At 36.2% G+C, this 20,254-nt stretch overlaps 1 protein-coding gene across 1 annotated transcript in view; it reads right to left on the reverse strand.

Moving 5' to 3' along the window:
* Positions 1–20,254, reverse strand: part of PCDH11X (protocadherin 11 X-linked) — a 925,502-nt gene that overhangs the window by 250,259 nt on the left and 654,989 nt on the right. Inside the window, exon 6 of the mRNA XM_060407578.1 lies at positions 19,336–19,534. Coding sequence (XP_060263561.1) covers positions 19,336–19,534 — 199 coding nt within the window. The remainder of the gene's footprint in view (positions 1–19,335; positions 19,535–20,254) is intronic.

Genomic DNA, 20,254 nt, shown 5'->3' on the forward strand with positions numbered 1-20,254 from the left:
TTGGCTTCAGGGTTATATCAGATATATAAAACAAGTCTTTAATATAATATTTCCATGGGCTCTTAAGAACTTTATGACTTGATCTAAAAATAACACAAAATATACAACATAATTGAATATATATGTGTTTTTGTGTGTATATGGCTTCCCTGATAGCTCAGTTGGTAAAGAATCTGCCTGCAATGAGGGAGACCTGGGTTTGATCGCTGGGTTGGGAAGATCTCCTGGAGAAGAAAAAGGCTACCCACTCCAGTATTCTGGCCTGGAGAACTCCATGGTATGTATAGCCCATGGGGTTGTAAAGAGTCAGACAAAACTGAGCAACTTTCACCTTCACTTTCATATATGTATGTATGTGTGTGTGTGTGTGTGTGTGTGTGTGTGTGTATTTGTAAAATTACCTAATTGCTCCCAGTGAGAGACCATGTTCACATAAGGGTATTCTTTACTTTCTCTTACTTGTACTATATCCTCCAACAAAAATGTAATCATTAAACATTATTACTAGGCCTGTGCCTAATGAAGCAAGTCTTTTCATAGTATATTAAAAAAGAAAGCAGTATGTAATTAACTTTGTCTTTAACTACATACATCCTCCCTTCCCACTCAAATGAAATAATAATCTATATTTACCAACCCACAGAGGGAGGTAAGGCTTATCATTAATCTATAAAAATCATAAGCCCTCAGAAGGTTTACCTACTTTTCCATACAAATGAGTATTTCTCTTAAAAGTCATTTCTCTATTTGCTTAAGGATGTAGATTCAAAAAAGAGGAGAAAGAATATAAATGAGGCATCATCATTTGATCTACAGTAATTTGTTAAAACTGCAAATCATTGCTTCAAGAACTCTCATACATGTGTAACACTGTCTTTAATAGATAATTACTTATTATAAATCAGCACAGACTGAAGTCTGATAGGGCATTCAGCATTCCAGATACATAGCTGTTTCTTTACTTATATCAAGATAAAATACTTTAAAAGAAATTTCATTATTTAATTAAAAGCATATTTTGTATTCACCTATGACTTTTTTTAAGAAATAGCTTTTTACCATGTGTTTATTTGCAATAAATCACCTTAAATTATTCCAATAAAATGGTTTGGTCTTATATATAATAATATAGGCAATGTACAGAGCGTTTAAGAAATATAATTTATGTGAGATAGCAAAAGAGGCACAGATGTATAGAACAGGCTTTTGGACTCTGTGGGACAAGGAGAGGGTGGGATGACTTGGGAGAATGGCATTGAAACATGTATAATATCATATATGAAACGAATCACCAGTCCAGGTCTGATTCATGATGCTGGATGTTTGGGGCTGGTGCACTGGGACGACTCAGAGGGATGGTATGGGGAGGGAGGAGGGAGAGGGCTTCAGGATGGAGAACACGTGTATACCTGTGGCAGATTTATGAGAGTTGGACTGTGAAGAAGGCTGAGCGCCAAAGAATTGATGCTTTTGAACTGTGGTGTTCGAGAAGACTGTTGAGAGTCCCTTGGACTGCAAGGAGATCCAACCAGTCCATTCTGAAGGAGATCAGCCCTGGCATTTCTTTGGAAGGAATGATGCTAGTACTCCAGTACTTTGGCCACCTCGTGTAAAGAGTTGACTCATTGGAAAAGACTGATGCCGGGAGGGATTGGGGGCAGGAGGAGAAGGGGACGACAGAGGATGAGATGGCTGGATGGCATCACTGACTTGATGGCCATGAGTCTGAGTGAACTCCGGGAGTTGGTGATGGATAGGGAAGCCTGGCGTGCTGCGATTCATGGGGTCACAAAGAGTCGGACACGACTGAGCGACTAAACTGAACTGACTGATGGCAAAACCAATACAATATTGTAAAGTAATTAACGTCCAATTAAAATAAATAAATTTATATTAAAAATATAATTTACAATGAAATGTTTTTGTAATGGAGCAAAAATGTGGGGTTGCAATCCCATGAACTGCAGCATGCCAAGCTTCCCTCTTCTTCACTATCTCGCAGAGTTTGCTGAAACTTGTATCCATTGAGTCAGTGATGTTATCCAACCATCTCATCCTATGTGGTGATTTTGGAGATTAAGAAAGTGACATCTGACACTGTTTCTACATTTTCCCCGTCTATTTGCCCTGAAGTGATGGAGCTGGATACCATGATTTTAGGTTTTTAAATGCTGAGTTTTAAGCCAGCTTTTTCACTCTCCTCTTTCACCTTCATCAAGAGGCTCTTTAGTTCCTCTTCACTTTCTGCCATTAAAGTGGTATCATCTGCATATCTGAGGTTATTGATATGTCTACTGTCAATCTTGATTCCCAGTTTGTGCTGCATCCAGTCTGGCATTTCTCTTGTTGAACTCTGCATATAAGTAAAATAAATAGAGTGACAGTATACAGCCTTTATATACTCCTTTCTCAATTTTGAACCAGTCCGTTGTTCTAACTGTTGCTTCTTTGCCTGCATACAGGTTTCTCAGGAGGCAGATACTGTGGCCGGGTATTCCCATTTCTTTAAGAATTTTCAGTTGATGGCTTTAGCATATTCAATGAAGCAGAAGTAGATTTTTGGGGGGGAATTGTTGGCAATTTGATCTCTGGTTCCTCTGCCTTATTAAAATCAGCTTGTACATCTGGAAGTTCTTGGTTCACTTACTGCTAAAGTCTAGTTTGAAGGATTTTGAGCTTAATTTTGCTGGTATGTGAAGTGAGTGCAATTGGGGCATTGCTTTTCTTTGGGATTGGAATGAAAACTGACTTTTCCAGCCCTATGGAGACTGCTGAGCTTTCCAAATTTGCTGACATAGTGAGTGCAGCACTTTAACAGCATCATCTTTTAGGAATTGAAATAGCTTAGCTGGAATTCCATCACCTCCACTAGCTTAGTTCATAGTAATGCTTTCTATGGCTCACTTGACTTCACAGTCCAGGATATCTTGCTCTAGGTGAGTGACCACACCATCATGGTTTTCTGGGTCTTTCAGAGCTTTTTTATTCAGTCTTCTGTGTATTCTTGCCACCTTTTCTCAATCTCTTCTGCTTATTTTAGGTCCTTGCCATTTTTGCCCAATATTGTGCCTATCTTTGGATGAACTGTTCCTTTGGTACCTCTAATTTTCTTAAAGAGAACTTTACTAGTCACAATGTGGTTCCCAGATTAGCATGATCACCATCACCTGAGGGCTTGTTAGAAATGCAAAAGCGCAGTTTCCCACACCAGACTACTGTGTCTACATTTTAGCAAGATTTCCATGTGGTTTGTGTACTCATGAACCTTGGAGAGTACTGTACAAGAAAATGCATTATCACAGGAAATAATCCTGTAAAATGTTTTAACTGTATATGTATATATACTCAGATACATGTACACACACTCTTTTAATGCAACAATACTGTGAGACAGCTGTTATCACTGCCATTTTAATGATGAGGGAAAATGAGGCATGGGGATCTTAAATGCCTTGCGGATGTTATATCACTATTGAGTGCAGGACTGAGAGTCTAACTAAGCAGTCTGGCCCCCTCCCATTAGAATGGTTCTCTTCCTAATTTATTATTTAATCTTACATATTAGAACAGCAACTATGCTCATTTATAGACATGAGACTAAAACAGAAATGGGAGAAGATAAAACATATCTGCACTTTATCTTAATGTATTTTTTAATCTTCTGATAGGTAAAATTCTTCAACTTTGGGAAAAAAAAAACTAAACCTACTTGGGAGTGGGCAAACAAAGAAAATCAATGTCTTTTAAAATCAAGGTCTCTTAAGGTCTTAGCTTGAATATGCTCCAATATTTCTTTCTTTTTGCAAAAATAGTATTGCTGAAATGGCTCAGAAAACTCAATTTAAAATGTATAATTAATCTCACCTAAGCATTGGTCTTTCACACTCTGTTCTAAAAGCAATCTGCTCTTTTTCCTATATTGAGTTACAAATTTACCTCATACTATTAGATATTACAGAATCTTTCTAGATGAAAGTTTTATTTATTTAATTATTTTGTGTGTGTGTGTCTGTGTGTGCTTTACTTAGCCACAGTTTATATCCTTTGAAACCCTGAGGGGATATTTTAAAGATTTACATAAGTATTGAATTGGGTTCACTGTGTTTAAGATATTTCCTCAGATGAAAAGACAGCCTTCTGAATGGAAGAAAATAATAGCAAATGAAGCAACTGACAAACAACTAATCTCAAAAATATACAAGCAACTCCTGCAGCTCAATTCCAGAAAAATAAACGACCCAATCAAAAAATGGGCCAAAGAACTAAATAGACATTTCTCCAAAGAAGACATACAGATGGCTAACAAACACATGAAAAGATGCTCAACATCACTCATTATCAGGGAAATGCAAATCAAGACCACAATGAGGTACCATTTCACACCAGTCAGAATGGCTGTGATCCAAAAGTCTGCAAGCAATATATGCTGGAGAGGGTGTGGAGAAATGGGAACCCTCTTACACTGTTGGTGGGAATGCAAACTAGTACAGCCACTATGGAGAACAGTGTGGAGATTCCTTAAAAATTGCAAATAGAACTGCCTTATGACCCAGCAATCGCACTGCTGGGCATACACATCAAGGAAACCAGAATTGAAAGAGACACATGTACCCCAATGTTCATTGCAGTACTGTTTATAATAGCCAGAACATGGAGACAACGTAGATGTCCATCAGCAGATGAATGGATAAGAAAGCTGTGGTACATATACACAATGGAGTATTACTCAGCCATTAAAAAGAATACATTTGAATCAGTTCTAATGAGGTGGATGAAAATGGAGCCAACAGCAAAAAGAGATTGTCTTTACTCCATTGTATATTCTTGCTTCCTTTGTCGAAGATAAGGGGTCCATAGGTGTGTGGATTTATCTCTGGGCTTTCTATTTTTTTCCATTGATTTATATTTCTGTCTTTGTGCCAGTACCATACTGTCTCGATGACTGTGGCTTTGTAGTAGAGCCTGAAGTCAGAGTGAAGTAAGCCAGAAAGAAAAACACCAATACAGTATACTAACACATATATATGGAATTTAGAAAGACGGTAATGATAACCCTGTATGCGAGACAGCAAAAGAGATACAGATGTATAGAACGGACTTTTGGACTCTGAGTGAGACGGAGAGGGTGGGATGATTTGGAAAATGGCATTGAAACATGTATACTATCATGTAAGAAACGAATCGCCAGTCTAAGTTCGATACAGGATACAGAATGCTTGGGGCTGGTGCATGGGGATGATCCAGAGAGATGATATGGGGTGGGAGGTGGGAGGGGGGTTCAGGATTGGGAACTCATGTACACCTGTGGTGGATTCATGTCAATGTATGGCAAAACCAGTACAGTATTGTAAAGTAAAATAAAGTAAAAATTAAAATTAAATAAAAAGAAGTATTTATGTATTATGATGATACACATTTTGCCAAGATAAGTAGGGTGTAGTTAAATAGAGCTATCAATTAGGAAAGAATTGTTTAATTCAGTTCTGGATTAATTTATATACATAGATCTACAAGAAAGTCAATCTAATCGGATCTGACCCCAATCTTAGGAAATTAGACCATTAAAACAAAAATGATAGTGTGCCTATGAGCCTTATACTACATCACTAACGAGCCAATATGCTACTGGAGATCAGTGGAGAAATAACCCCAGAAAGAATGAAGGGATGGAGCCAAAGCAAAAACAATACCCAGCTGTGGATGTGACTGGTGATAGAAGCAAGATCCGATGCTGTAAAGGGCAATATTGCATAGGAACCTGGAATGTCAGGTCCATGAATCATGGCAAATTGGAAATGGTCAAACAAGAGATGGCAAGAGTGAATATCGACATTCTCAGAATCAGCGAACTAAAATGGACTGGAATGGGTGAATTTAACTCAGATGACCATTATATCTACTACTGTGGGCAGGAATCCCTCAGAAGATATGGACTAGCCATGATGGTCAAAAAAGAGTCTGAAATGCAGTACTTGGATGCAATCTCAAAAACGACAGAATGATCTCTGTTCGTCTCCAAGGCAAACTATTCAATATCATGGTAATCCAAGTCTATGTCCCAACCAGTAACACTGAATAAACTGAAGATGAATGGTTCTATGAAGACCTATAAGACCTTTTAGAACTAACACCCAAAAACAGATGTCATTTTCATTAAAGGGAACTGGAATGCAAAAGTAGGAAGTTAAGTAACACCTGGAGTAACAAGCAAATTTGGCCTTCGAATGCAGAATGAAGCAGGGCAAAGACTAATAGAGTTTTGCCAAGAAAATGCACTGGTCATAGCAAACACCCTCTTCCAACAACACAGGAAAAGACTCTACACGTGGACATCACCAGATGGTCAACACCAAAATCAGATTGATTATATTCTTTGCAGTCAAAGATGGAGAAGCTCTCTACAGTCAACAAAAATAAGAACAGGAGCTGACTGTGGCTCAGATCATGAACTCCTTATTACCAAATTCAGACTTAAATTGAAGAAAGTGGGGAAACCACTAGACCATTCAGGTATGACCTAAATCAAATCCCTTATGATTATACAGTGGAAGTGAGAAATAGATTTAAGGGCCTAGATCTGATAGACAGAGTGCCTGATGAACTATGGAATGAGGTTCGTGACATTGTACAGGAGACAGGGATCACGACCATCTCCATGGAAAAGAAATGCAAAAAAGCAAACTGGCTGTCTGAGGAGGCCTTACAAATAGCTGTGAAAAGAAAAGAGGTGAAAAGCAAAGGAGAATAGGAAATATATAAGCATCTGAATGCAGAGTTCCAGAGAATTGCAAGAAGAGATAAGAAAGCCTTCTTTGGCACACAATGTAAAGAAATAGAGGAAAAGAACACAATGGGAAAGACTAGAGGATCTCTTCAAGAAAGTTAGAGATACCAAGGGAACATTTCATGCAAAGATGGGCTCCATAAAGGACAGAAATGGTATGGACCTAACAGAATAAGAAGATATTAAGAAGAGGTGGCAAGAATACACAGTAGAATTATACAAAAAAGATCTTCATGATGATGTGATCACTCATCTAGAGCCAGACATCCTGGAATGTGAAGTCAAGTGGGCCTTAGAAAGCATCACTACGAGCAAAGCTTGTGGAAGTGATGGAATTCCAGTTGAGCTGTTTCAAATCCTGAAAGATGATGCTGTAGTGCTGCACTCAATATGTCAGGAAATTCGGTAAACTCAGTGGTGGCCACAGGACTGGAGAAGGTCAGTTTTCATTCCACTCCCAAAGAAAGGCAATGCCAAAGAATTCTCAACTACCGCACAATTGCACTCATCTCACATGCTAGTAAAGAAATGCTCAACATTCTCCAAGCCAGGCTTGAGCAATACATGAACCGTGAACTCCCTGATGTTCAAGCTGGTTTTAGAAAAAGCAGAGGAAACAGAAATCAAATTGCCAACATCCACTGGATCATGGAAAAAGCAAGAGAGTTCCAGAAACACATCTGTTTCTGCTTTATTGACTATGCCAAAGCCTTTGACTGTGTGGATCACAATAAACTGTGGAAAATTCTGAAAGAGATAGGAATACCAGACCACCTGACCTGCCTCTTGAGAAATCTGTATGTAGGTCAGGAAGCAACAGTTAGAGCTAGACATGGAACAACAGACTGGTTCCAAATAGGAAAAAGAGTATGTCAAGGCTGTATATTGTCACCCTGCTTATTTAACTTCTATGCAGAGTACATCATGAGAAACGCTGGACTGGAAGAAGCACAAGCTGGATTCAAGATTGCCGGGAGAAATATCAATAACCTCAGATATGGAGATGACACCACCCTTATGGCAGAAAGTGAAGAGGAACTAAAAAGCCTCTTGATGAAAGTGAAAGTGGAGAGTGAAAAAGCTGGCTTAAAGCTCAACATTCAGAAAACGAAGATCATGGCATCCATTCCCATCACTTCATGGGAAATAGATGGGGAAACAGTGGAAACAGTGTCAGACTTTATTTTTTCGGTCCCCAAAATCAGTGCAGATGGCGACTGCAGCCATGAGATTAAAATACACTTACTCCTTGGAAGAAAAGTGATGACCAACCTAGATAGCATATTGAAAAGTAGAGACACTACTTTGCTAAGGTTCATCTAGTCGAGACTATGGTTTTTCCTGTGGTCACGTATGGATGTTAGAGTTTGACTGTGAAGAAGGCTGAGCGCCGAAGAATTGATGCTTTTGAACTGTGGTGTTGGAGAAGACTCTTGAGAGTCCCTTGGACTGCAAGGAGATCCAACCAGTCCATTCTGAAGGAGATCAGCCCTGGGTGTACTTTGAAAGGAATGATGCTAAAGCTGAAACTCCAATACTTTGGCCACCTCATGCGAAGAGTTGACTCACTGGAAAAGACTCTGATGCTCGGAGAGATTGGGGGCAGGAGGAGAAGGGGACGACAGAGGATGAGATGGCTGGATGGCATCACGGACTCGATGGACGTGAGTCTGAGTTAACTCCAGGAGTTGGTGATGGACAGGGAGGCCTGGCGTGCTGGGATTCATGGGGTTGCAAGGAGTCAGACAGGACTGAGCGACTGAACTGACCTGAACTGAACGAGCCAAAGAATATAAGTAGAATCTTCCAAAAAAACAAGTTAAATATTAGTTGTTTGTTTGTACATACTTAAATAACTACAGAGAAGGCAATGGCATCCCACTCCAGTATTCTTGCCTGGAAAGTCACATGGACGGAGGAGCCTGATGGGCTGCAGTCCGTAGGTTCGCTAAGAGTCTGGCACGACTGAGGACTTCATTTTCACTTTTCACTTTCATGCGTTGGAGAAGGAAATGGCAACCCACTCCATTGTTCCTTCCTGTAGAATCCCAGGGACAGGGGAGCCTAGTTGTCTGACCTCTCTGAGGTCGCACAGAGTCGGACATGACTGAAGCGACTTAGCAGCAGCAACAGCAGCAGCAGCAAACACTGAGCCATGAAAACACTGCTACTTGTGAGGCTAAAGTGTATTTTTCTCAAAAAAATTTTTTTTTAAATTTCAACATGATTTTCTCAATCCTGAGATTTAACTTCTATTTCATCAACCTAGCATAAACAAAAACAAAAACACTTCCTAGGTAAGACAAACTCCTTCACACGATTAAAATGTTTGAGCAAAGTGCAGTTCTTTTTAGTTCCTAAAAGTTATTCTGCTTTATCTCTAGTTCAAGTCATCACCCATAAAAGACTTGTGATTTCTCCAAACATTTTTACTACATGGCACACTACTAACTCAACGGACTTGATTCTATCAAAATCGTTTCCCTGTGAATTATAACTTCAGCATTCTGCTAGAAAATTGAAGTTCGATAGAATATCAGGAATTTCAGAATAGAGAAAGATTTGTTTCCAGCAGAAAGGAAGAATATGTTCATATATTCATCCTGTATTTCAATCCCTTGAGGTTCCTTTTATGTACTTTTCACTGTGTTCAGAGGAAATTAACCTTCAAAAAATTCATTTTAATACAAATTTTCCCTATAAGTAGTACACACACATACACACATGCACACAATCAAAAATGTATGTATATTAGATATTCATAGTAAAGATTAGATAGCTTTTATTATACAATAGTCATTAACATTCAGCATATTTACAATTTCCCCTTTGAAACTTTCACTGGTTAGCATAATAGTACTTTTGGAAATTATCTGTCTATATTGCTCAGTTGCCTTTAAGTTGTATAAAATGCTAAATGGGAACCTTATAAAATTTTTAATACAGGGCCTTATCACATATATAAAAAATTCCATATGGATATATTAAAACATTCCCCTTGATGAATGGTAAATATTTAGATTTTATACTTGTCTATTCTCAAAAAATTGCTTCATTTAAATTACAATGTAGCTGCTTACCAACATAAGTGATTCTTCTAGTTTAGAATTTGATAAACCTTAAATCTTGGTTTAGAACATTAAGCTATTGATCAAAAGGTTTAAATCTCAGTTCTCTCATTTGCATAATGAGGGAGTTGGACTAAACGGTCTTAAGGTCCCTTAGAGCTCTGAAATTCAAAGACTATATAAATGGCAACATCTGAACATGTACATTTTGAAGTTTTAATAGATACAAAATTATGACCCTAGAAGAGGCATTAAAGATCAGTATAATCCTCTGATTTTATAGCTAAAGAAAAAAAGACACAATAAGTTTAAAAAGCCTGTCCAAGGCCACATTGCTAGTTAATTGCAGTGCCTGAGTTAGAACCCTATAGTATGCAAAATGAGGGCATAAATGAGATTATCTGCTGTGGTCTGTTGTAAAAATATTTTATTAGTAGTAATTACAAAATTAAGTATTATAATAGAACTATTAGTCAGCACCCAAATTTTTAAAAAGTATGATTTATATAGAATACCTCAAAGTAATATTTCAAATCATCTCTTTTCTCATTGCGTCTGAGAGCTATACCCATAATAGGAGAAGAAGTTTCTAAGAAAAAAAAAAAACTTACAAAGGCTAATTTCATATATATTACTTAGAAGAACTTTTGAATGTGACCTATAAATTTTTCCAATGTAAGAAAGATAAAAATAAGCTGTCAGATGATCATGTGCTTTATTTTTATTTTAGTGGAACTGAGACAAAAATTACTATGATTATTGATTAAAATAGGGAAAAAACTGATTCAGCAAACACTGTCACTTCTATTCTATCCTCTATTTGGAATCTTCAGTATTCAATAAAGATGCAAATTAACAAATTGCAGAAATCATGATAAGACAGATTGTCTATAATTATTCATTATTTACTGATTTCCTTGATATACTCGCTAGTTGTTGAGTGTTCTATTGATGCAATCAGTTATGATAGTTGCAATTTACTGTACAATTTAAAAGTGTCATGGGGCAAAATATACTGCTATAATGCTTCTCATTTATTAAAATGTATAAATTATTTTAAGACAAGATATTGGATCGTGCCTAAATTTAAATAGTTCGGGTCCCCTAAGAGTTTCATCCTGCATGACTGATTGTACTATTTTTCAAAAAACTACAAAAAATGCCAAAATAGCATACATTCTTCTCTTACAGGCTAAGAAAAGTGAGAAGCGAGAGATAAAGTAAGTAGAAGAAAGACAGAAGAAGGTCATGAAACGTACTGCCTCATGGCTCATAAATAGTAGAAATATAAATGTCAAATTAACTTTATTATATAGTATAGGTAGGCTAATAAAAATTTAGCAGAGGAAGGCTTATTGTGAAGAGAAGACCACCTATTCTCTGTCACTAAAGGCGGTTTTTCAAGCTTACTGACATTCCAGACCTTACAGCATTGCCTTTCAAATGGCAACTTGTGCCAAGCTCCCAGTGCTTGCCATTTTCAAACAGAAAAGACATGATAAGCGATTGCTTTACTTAGAATGGCCTGCTATTGATTGATAAACCTCCATCTAATCCATATTAGGTTTAAGATACTAATGATATACTCATCTTAGAGGCTGTTAGGCAAATGGAATCCTGTAAATGTCTTCAAGTTTCCAACTTTAGGATTTGCTTTTCATTTTGATCCATGACTTGTGATTTTTTTTTTTTTGGATTATCTCTAGTAGAAATCCTTAATTGCCATTATAAAGCCTAGATACTTCGATTGGTTTGTAAGGTGGTTGCATTTCCTGCATAGGAAAGTTGGGTATGATAGGATGGTATAGTAAGATTTGTTTCACCCACTTTCTTATTATGATATATATTTCAACTTTCCTAAGTTTGAAATAAAAAAAAATAATTGGCTTTTCAAAAGCATGTCAGTTTAAGTGATAAAAATTAATACAAATTACAGAACATCTGCCACTAGATCATTGTTTATATCTGCCTCAACTCATTTAGTGTATAAACTGCTAGCAAGTAAACCTTATTCTTTCCCGAGCAATGGCAGATAGCTGAACTCTTGGGTGGAACCATTCTTTCTAATCTATTTCTATACACTGTTATTTATATAACACACACGGACTAAAATAAGCTGGAAGTTACAAACAGTATTTATGACTGCAATGACTTTCCTGTAAGAATGCATAAAAGTGACTTTGATATTATCGTTAGCCTAAAAAATTTTATTCTATATGAAGAATTTTTTTCAATAGATAGATAAAGCTAAAGCTGTTGTCGATTGGCAACACAATGAAAATTATCAGGCATTTGTCTTTCTTATACTTTCGGAATCCAGGAGCATTGATTTTAGTCCCTTTCTTCAAGTGGGACAAAACTAACAGAATTGATACTTGATAATGTACTCCTTAGAAACACTGATTGATTTACCTTTCAAAATCTGTAACTTCAGATTTGTTGAGCTAATTTGAATTATTTATTTATTATACTTTTCCCTCCCTGGAAAGACACTACTATACAGGCTAAGAATGAACAGAGTTTTAGGAAACTCTTCATATACATAGCCAGCTGAGATAGAAATTGCCTAGGTAGATAATTAACCTTTAAAAAGAGCGTAACTTTGCTTTCTTAGTTTGAATGCATTTCCTATTTGTTCACATTACAATATTAACAAAATTATTTCATTCACTTTTATTCTTGTTATGACATGGAAATTAATGCGTGACTTTGTTCAAAAATGCATTTGAAAATATTGGAGGACTTATGAAGTCAAATTTCCTGGGTATTTGGAAACAAGAAAAAGTACCTAATTAAAATTTATATGAGTAATATTTGCTAAATTGTAGATTTAGATGATTTTTTCTGACATCTTCTGGAAAAGTAATGGCTACTGTCCCCTTAAATATATAAACCAGTTATTGTTCTTCTTTCTATCTATAACAAATTGAATTTTTCAGATGAGTAATTAACACAGTGCTAGTATATCAAATTTGCCTGAAAGAATATATGGATACTTTTATTTTGCCTTTAGCTGTCTGGCTCCTAATATTCTTAATTATGAAGGGCTGAGTTTTAATGATTCATTATTAAGTGAGCTTTTTAAAGTTACCATTTTTTTTTACCAATTTCTACATTTAGAATTAGCTATTCAACTAATCAAACATTCAATTAATAATTACTGTGGTGTTATTCATGTCAACAGTCGGTGCAGAACAAGGCAAAATTTTGCATTCCTCTGAGTAGTATTCTATTCAATCAAATTCTGCTGTATCAATTAATTATATAACTTGTAGAGGATCAATCAAAATGTGTTCCAGGGAATGATTAATTACTTCAGTTTTTTGTGAATGAACTATTACCATGTTAAGAGTGCTAAGTAAACCTGATCTAGTGAAAGAAAAATGAAAGTCAGAGAGATGTGTCAACCTGAGATAAATATACTCTAGTAGGGAGATTTATCATTTTTTTAATTAATGAAAAAAATATTCCTCTTTATTTTAATATAGAATTTCTTTAGCCCTAAATGTTATTGGAATTATATATATCTTTTTTCTTTTGCATAACAGAAAGGAGAAAGGAGAGCATTACAAAGCACTTTCTTTTAACTGATGAAATTTTGCACATATTTTGGTACTTTAAATCCAGATTTTTGACAATAGACCAAAATTTTCAGGTAGAGAGATTTCATGTGGGAAATGACCACCTAAAATAAGAGGCTTCAAAAAATGCAGATGACATAACTTTTGCAATTGAAAATCATAAAAATGTGGAAATCTTTTTTCCCCTTTATTTAGGAGGATTTTTTTTTTCTGAAAATGAACTGTTACAACTGGTAAACTGAAGACTGACGAATATCTTTAGTAAGATTTTTTTCACTATTTCTTCCAAAGAAACATGGATGTTTTCTATGATCAGTTAAACTATAACATACTAGCAGACCATTAGAAATTTGGAAGTATTAATTGTTAATCTTTTCATTCTAGCTCACCCATAGTGAGAGAGTAGCAAAGCATCCTCTATTTAAGGGGAAAACACACACACACACACACACACACACACACACACACACATGTTGGCTACATGTGTATGAACTAATCAGAAATCTCTAAAGTTTAACGTGGTAGACCTTCACTAATATTTCCATGTGTCTCAGAACTCAGTCTGAATTATAATATCAAAACAATGTTTTACAAAAGAATGTCATAAAGTATTTTTAAGTCTTCTCTTCATAAATTATATTTTACCTGATGCTGCTGCTGCTGCTGCTGCTGCTGCTAAATCGCCTCAGTCCTGTCCAACTCTGCGACCCCATAGACAGCAGCCCACCAGGCTCCCCCATCCCTGGGATTCCCTAGGCAAGAATACTGGAGTGGGTTGCCATTTCCTTCTCCAATGCATGAAAGTGAAAAGGCAAAGTGAAGTCGCTCAGTCATGTCCGACTCTTAGCGACCCCATGGACTGCAGCCTACCAGGATCCTGTCCATGGTATTTTCAAGGCAAGAGTACTGGAGTGGGGTGCCATTGCCTTCTCCTACTTGATGCTACTTGCAAATAAATATATATTCAATATATGAACATAAAGTGACAATGAAAGTGTTACTTGCTCAGTCGTGTCTGACTCTTCGTGACCACATGGACTGTAGCACAACAGGCTCCTCTGTCCATAGAATTTTCCAGGCAAGAATACTAGAGTGGTTAGTCATTTACTTCTCCAGGAGATCTTCCTGACCAAGGGATCAAACCCAGGTCTCCTGCATTGCAGGCAGATTCTCTACCATCTGAGCCACCAAGGAAACCATATGGAATAGTGAAGTGAAAGTCACTCAGTCATGTCCGACATTTTGCAACTCCATCGACTATAGAGTCTATGGAATTCTCCAGGCCAGAATACTGGATTGGGTAGCCTTTCCCTTCTTCAGAGGATCTTCCCAACCCAGGGATTGAAGCCAGGTCTCCCACATTGCAGGAAGATTTTTTACCAGCTGAGCCACAAGGGAAGCCCTATGAACATAGGGCCATATGTAATCTAGTGTGTTTAGAATAGTCCCAAGAAGATCACACTGTCCTCAAGTCTCTTAATGCTATATCTTCACATATACAATTCTCAGCACTATAGTCATATTCTGTTGTCTATTATGGCCATGGTCTTGTAAGCCTCCATAAGATTCTTTGAAAATGAAAAGATATAATCTGTTACAGCATTCACAGTAACCCAGAAGCAACGAATAATACTTTATATAGGCTGGATTTTTCTTTGCTTATATTTTTACTAATTCGTTAACTTCAAAGAGTAGGTTCTATTTGAAATGATACACATAATTTGATGGGGTTATGATGGGAGAAAAGCTCTGTGACATTGGCTGTCAGCCAAAGAAGAAAAACTTCATAGAGTGGCATTAAGCAATCCTCATACCAAAAGCTAAAGTCAGGAAATAGCAATTGTGAAATTTAAAAACTAAAAAACCTTCAAGTGGAATGAGACAGACTATTTTTATTAAACTTGTCTCCTGAAAAAGAAAGGATTGGACTGAGTCTTCTTGTTTTTTCTTTATCTTAAAAAGGGAAGTTAAGGGGACAGTCTTAAGATGGCTGGCAAATAGGATGGGGAGACCACTTTCTCCACCACAAATTCACCAAAAGATCATTTGAATGCTGAGCAACTTCCACAAAACAACTTCTGAAAGCTGGCGGAGGATACTAGGCACCCAGAAAGGCAGCCCATGGTCTTTGAAAGGAGGTAGGACAAAATATAAAAGACGAAAAGAGAAACAAAGGAGTTAGGGATGAAGACCCATCCCGGGCAGGGAGTCATGAAGGAGGAGAAGCTTCCAAACACCAGGAAACCCTCTCACCGGCGGGTCTGTGGGGGAGTTTCGGAATCTCAGAGGGCAACATAACCAGGAGGGAAAAATAACACACACACACACACACACACACACACACACACACACACACACACACACACACAGAATTCGTACCTAAGGGCAACTCCCAACAGAGAAGTAGCCCAGACACTATTATTCACTATTTCAGAGCTATAGAGCTTCTTTTTGAAAGTACCTTATCATCTGTATTAGCCTAAAGAGACAATTTCGCTATGACAAATTTTATCATCAGGTATTTTTTTTCCTTAAATCAAAGCAAAACATACATGTATATGCTAAAAATCTCACTAGTATGTTGGTGGCTCAGAGGTTAAAGCGTCTGCCTCCAGTGCGGGAGACCTGGGTTCGATCCCTGGGTCGGGAAGATCCCCTGGAGAAGGAAATGGCAGTCCACTCCAGTATTCTTGCCTGGAGAATCCTGTGGACGGAGAAGCCTAGTAGGTTACAGTCCACGGGGTCGCAAAGAGTCGGACACGACTGAGCCACTTCACCACCACCACCAGGCCATATTAAGATAATAGAGTTCATTTAAAGTGAAATATGCTTCTGCACTTATATTACGGTCTTTTATTTTCCAAAATGGACAACATTCTCTTAGAACATGATTTAGAGGGAAGTTTCTGTTTCATTGGTAGACTAGGTAGCTAATATGACTCATAGCAAAAATAGATTTTAAACATTAAACCATAAATATTTTCACACTTATACAAAAATTAGTATTCATTTTTAATTATCTATACCCATTACATAGTTAATTAAAATAATAAGTAGCAAAAATATATTTGTAGTATCATTATTATTGCCTATAGCCATTGCAATTTTAAAATAAATCATAATAAAGTACTTCACTGACTTGAAATTTTTCATTGCTTCATCCTGTAGAGTAATTGTGAACAAAATATTTCATAGTCAAAATTATTATAGTGTCAATATGATCAAAGAAGAGAAATGTTTAATCCCTGGTAGAAACAAGATTTAAAAATAAAGCTCTCAAGTATGTCAGTTCATAAATTTTTACTAACACTTACACTCTTTTTTTTTTTTAAAGTATGGTTGATTTACAGTATCATATATCAGTTTCAGGTATATACTTGTACTCTACTAATAAAATCAATCCCTGCAAAGAAGTCTTCATTGAAATCTTTTTAAACAACTGCCTATTAATATGTATAATTGAGATAAATAAAGCTGTGCTTAATTTTAAATGTCTTATAAAAAATTCTAACCCGTACCAATGTGGTATGCTCCCTTAACTTCAATAATATAACATCTTAGTCTTATTCAGCTTGAAAATATTTTTCAGAGTTAAGTCCAAACTGTGGATGCTTCCTCTGAGTTTACTCTTTAATGATTGCTATACAGTTTTCTAAGAAAAGTGTTTAGTGATGTGTGTAATATGCAAAAGAATCAGTTCTATTTTATAAAAATGATGCTTATTTCATCTATATACTTTTGTTACAAGGTAGTGGTAGGTCTACAGTTAAAACAATAGTCTGTGAAGTAGTAAAGAACAGCATTTGCTTAATGCAGATTTGTTACTTATGACTATATTCTTACTAGAAATTGACTCCGAGTTCATTATAGCAGAAGATACAGTCACAGCCATGTATTTCTTCCAGAAGTCATTATGTCATGTTACACATAAGTAAATGAAAGGTAGATTGGCATTGTATATTACAGAAGAATTTTTCATCCTTTGACTGAATGGTGATAAATTGTTTTAAGCATAAAGTTGAATATAGAGATAGATGTTTAGTACTTTCTGAATTTGGTGTCTAAAAAGTCTCTAAAATATTCATATTAAAAACACCTTTTATAGCCAGTGTCCTATTTTGTTGGAGCTTCCTTGGTGGCCCATACAGTAAAGAGCATGCCTGCAATGCAGGAGACCAGGATTTAATCCGTGGGTCTGGAAGGTCCCCTTGAGAAGGAAATGGCAACCCACTCAAGTATTCTTTCCTGGAAAATTCCATGGATGGAGGAGCCTGGTGGGCTACAGTCTACTTTTGTAGTGCAAAAAAGTTTGTTATGCTCTCACTGGTTCTTAGTATGTATGTTTAGTCTTAGATTATATCCTTATGTTTAACCAATAATTTCATTTTTTTTTTTTAGTTTAGAAAATACAGATTGAAACACAATGATGGGGAGACCATTTTGTTCTCAAAACTAGAGGTTTACTTAAATTATATATCCATACAATCCATAATGTTCAAAATTATAGGAGACAGGAAGAATAAAAGAAAAGCAGGCCCCAGCAAAGGCAGCAAAAGAGATTTATAATTATGGATAAACGATGCTGTAAGGCATGAGACGCTTGGAACAAGTCCAGAGGGAACAGTTCATAGTCTTGAAAACAAATTATGATCCTGGGGTCAGAAAACCGACACCAGACTGTTTCTCAACTGGAGTCTCAGAGTCACATGTTTTACGTATCTGGTGGAAATTCTATAGATAAAGAATATTAGTCTGAGTTACTGATTTGTGATTGATTACTGTTTCTTAGTTGCTCAGTGGTTAATGATCACTTTGTTCTTTGGTCCTGAAGACCACATGAGTTATAGCTTAAGTCCCCGCATATTCTTTTCTTCACGGCTGAACGTATAATAAAGCTGGCTTGGATTCAGTTTTGGCACCTTCACCTTGGCGCGGTGTTGGTCCACTGATCTTCTCTTTTCACTGAATTCTTGTGTCTTCTTTCTCATTCTTTCGCCATATCATGTTTTTGGAAACCCTGCTTGTTGAGCAGGTCTCGAAAAAAAATATCTTTCAAAATTTCTATTTAATATTTATTTATCTTATATGTTACTTGGTCTCGTTTTTCTTCTTTCTCCATCACATATATGGTATAACTTTTTGGACCTATACAGCTGTATGTATATAAAACATACTGAGGCAAATTATAATTCTTCAAATACAAGAATCTCCTGAGATATGTATAATCTTATAAAATTTTGTATTTCCCAAAATTATGAAAACATAGGGATTTTCAAGATACATGTTCAAGATAATTTAATGAACTTCATGATCTTTTTTAAGAGTTCAACATTTCTGAACTGTGCGAAATGTAGCTTTCAATGCCTTCAATCTGAAGACCAAATCTGAACATCTTTCTAAACAGTAACATGGCGTAAGGCATGTGGTTTCAATACATTATTGAAAACCTCACACCAGTTTTTCTACCTTGGAGTCAGGATCACTCATTTCTTAAAAGAATTAATTGTCTATGATTATTATCATTATTAAAAATTAAATTTAGAAAATACTTTATGTGAATTATAAAATTATTTCTGTACACAAATAAATAAAAATAAACTGTTTGGTTATATATATATATAAATATATATATACAGATATATGCATAAGTAAATAGAAAATTTTATCTATGCCTAGACAATATGACTATTAGATTTCATAGCAAATTTCAAAGTAGGTATGATCACATATTTCAAAAATTATAAACAGCTGCATATATTCTTTCCACCAAAGTTTGTATTGCTAGCTTTTAAAAATGTGTTACTAACACATTTAAATTGGCCAATGTTATTATGGTTACAGTTGTTTTACTTGCAAACACAATAAGCCTTTTAACTTCAGGACTCGGGAGGTATCAACTTACTGGATTCAGGATCAGAGTTGCCATCCCCTTCAGTGCGGTTGTTGTTTGCAGCATGGTCAAAGTACTCCTCCTGAGGATAGCCAAGGGGCAGGGCATGGGATGTGCTGGGAAGGCTGCCTGCATCATGGTCTCCCAGTCCACCGTCACTGCTGCTTTCTTGAGAGCCTTCTGGTAGGTGAAATGTGACACGCCGCTGGGACTGAAAAGAAGACAGAAAATTATAGGGTTTCAGCTATGATCTGAATAATTCCTTAATGCATCCAATTTAGAAAATGTATTATTTTAGCTGTCTAGTGAAGTCACATTAACATTATCTTGAGTTGTGAACAATTTCAGGCTTTTGTAAACAGTTCGCTCTGTGTTCAAACCTTTTTTACCTGGCAGCAGAATTGCTTTTATTCTATTTTTAAACAGGCACATCCAATTACAGGATGAAAGTCAACTTGTTCTAAAGTTAGAGGCTGTCACCCATGTAGACACTCAAGCACATTGGAAATTTTGATCATCATTTGAACATGGATTTATCTAATTATAATTTGACAAGATTTTATTTTTGAACAATAAGCCTGAATAAATATAACAAAATTTTATTGCTATTTCTGTAAGATTCTGTCTGGCTGAAACAGTAAATAATAATACAAATTTATTCAATCATGTAGACTTATAAATTAAAATTACAAACCATCTTTTCGAAGAGTCTTAGGGGAAATATTTTGATTTGGAATTTATTTAAATTGATTCTACACTCTAAAAATAAAAATAATTCCATGGTATGGATAACAGGTGATAATTATAGAAGCAAACTCCAGGTGTCATCTCTGATGGTAAATATAGCAGAACATTAAAAACATACACATGCCACATATAAAGATGAAGCATTTGGTTCATGACATCCGGTAGTGTGATAACTTCACCAGAG

This window comes from Ovis aries, chromosome X (assembly GCF_016772045.2).
Source record: "Ovis aries strain OAR_USU_Benz2616 breed Rambouillet chromosome X, ARS-UI_Ramb_v3.0, whole genome shotgun sequence".
NCBI lineage: Eukaryota > Metazoa > Chordata > Mammalia > Artiodactyla > Bovidae > Ovis > Ovis aries.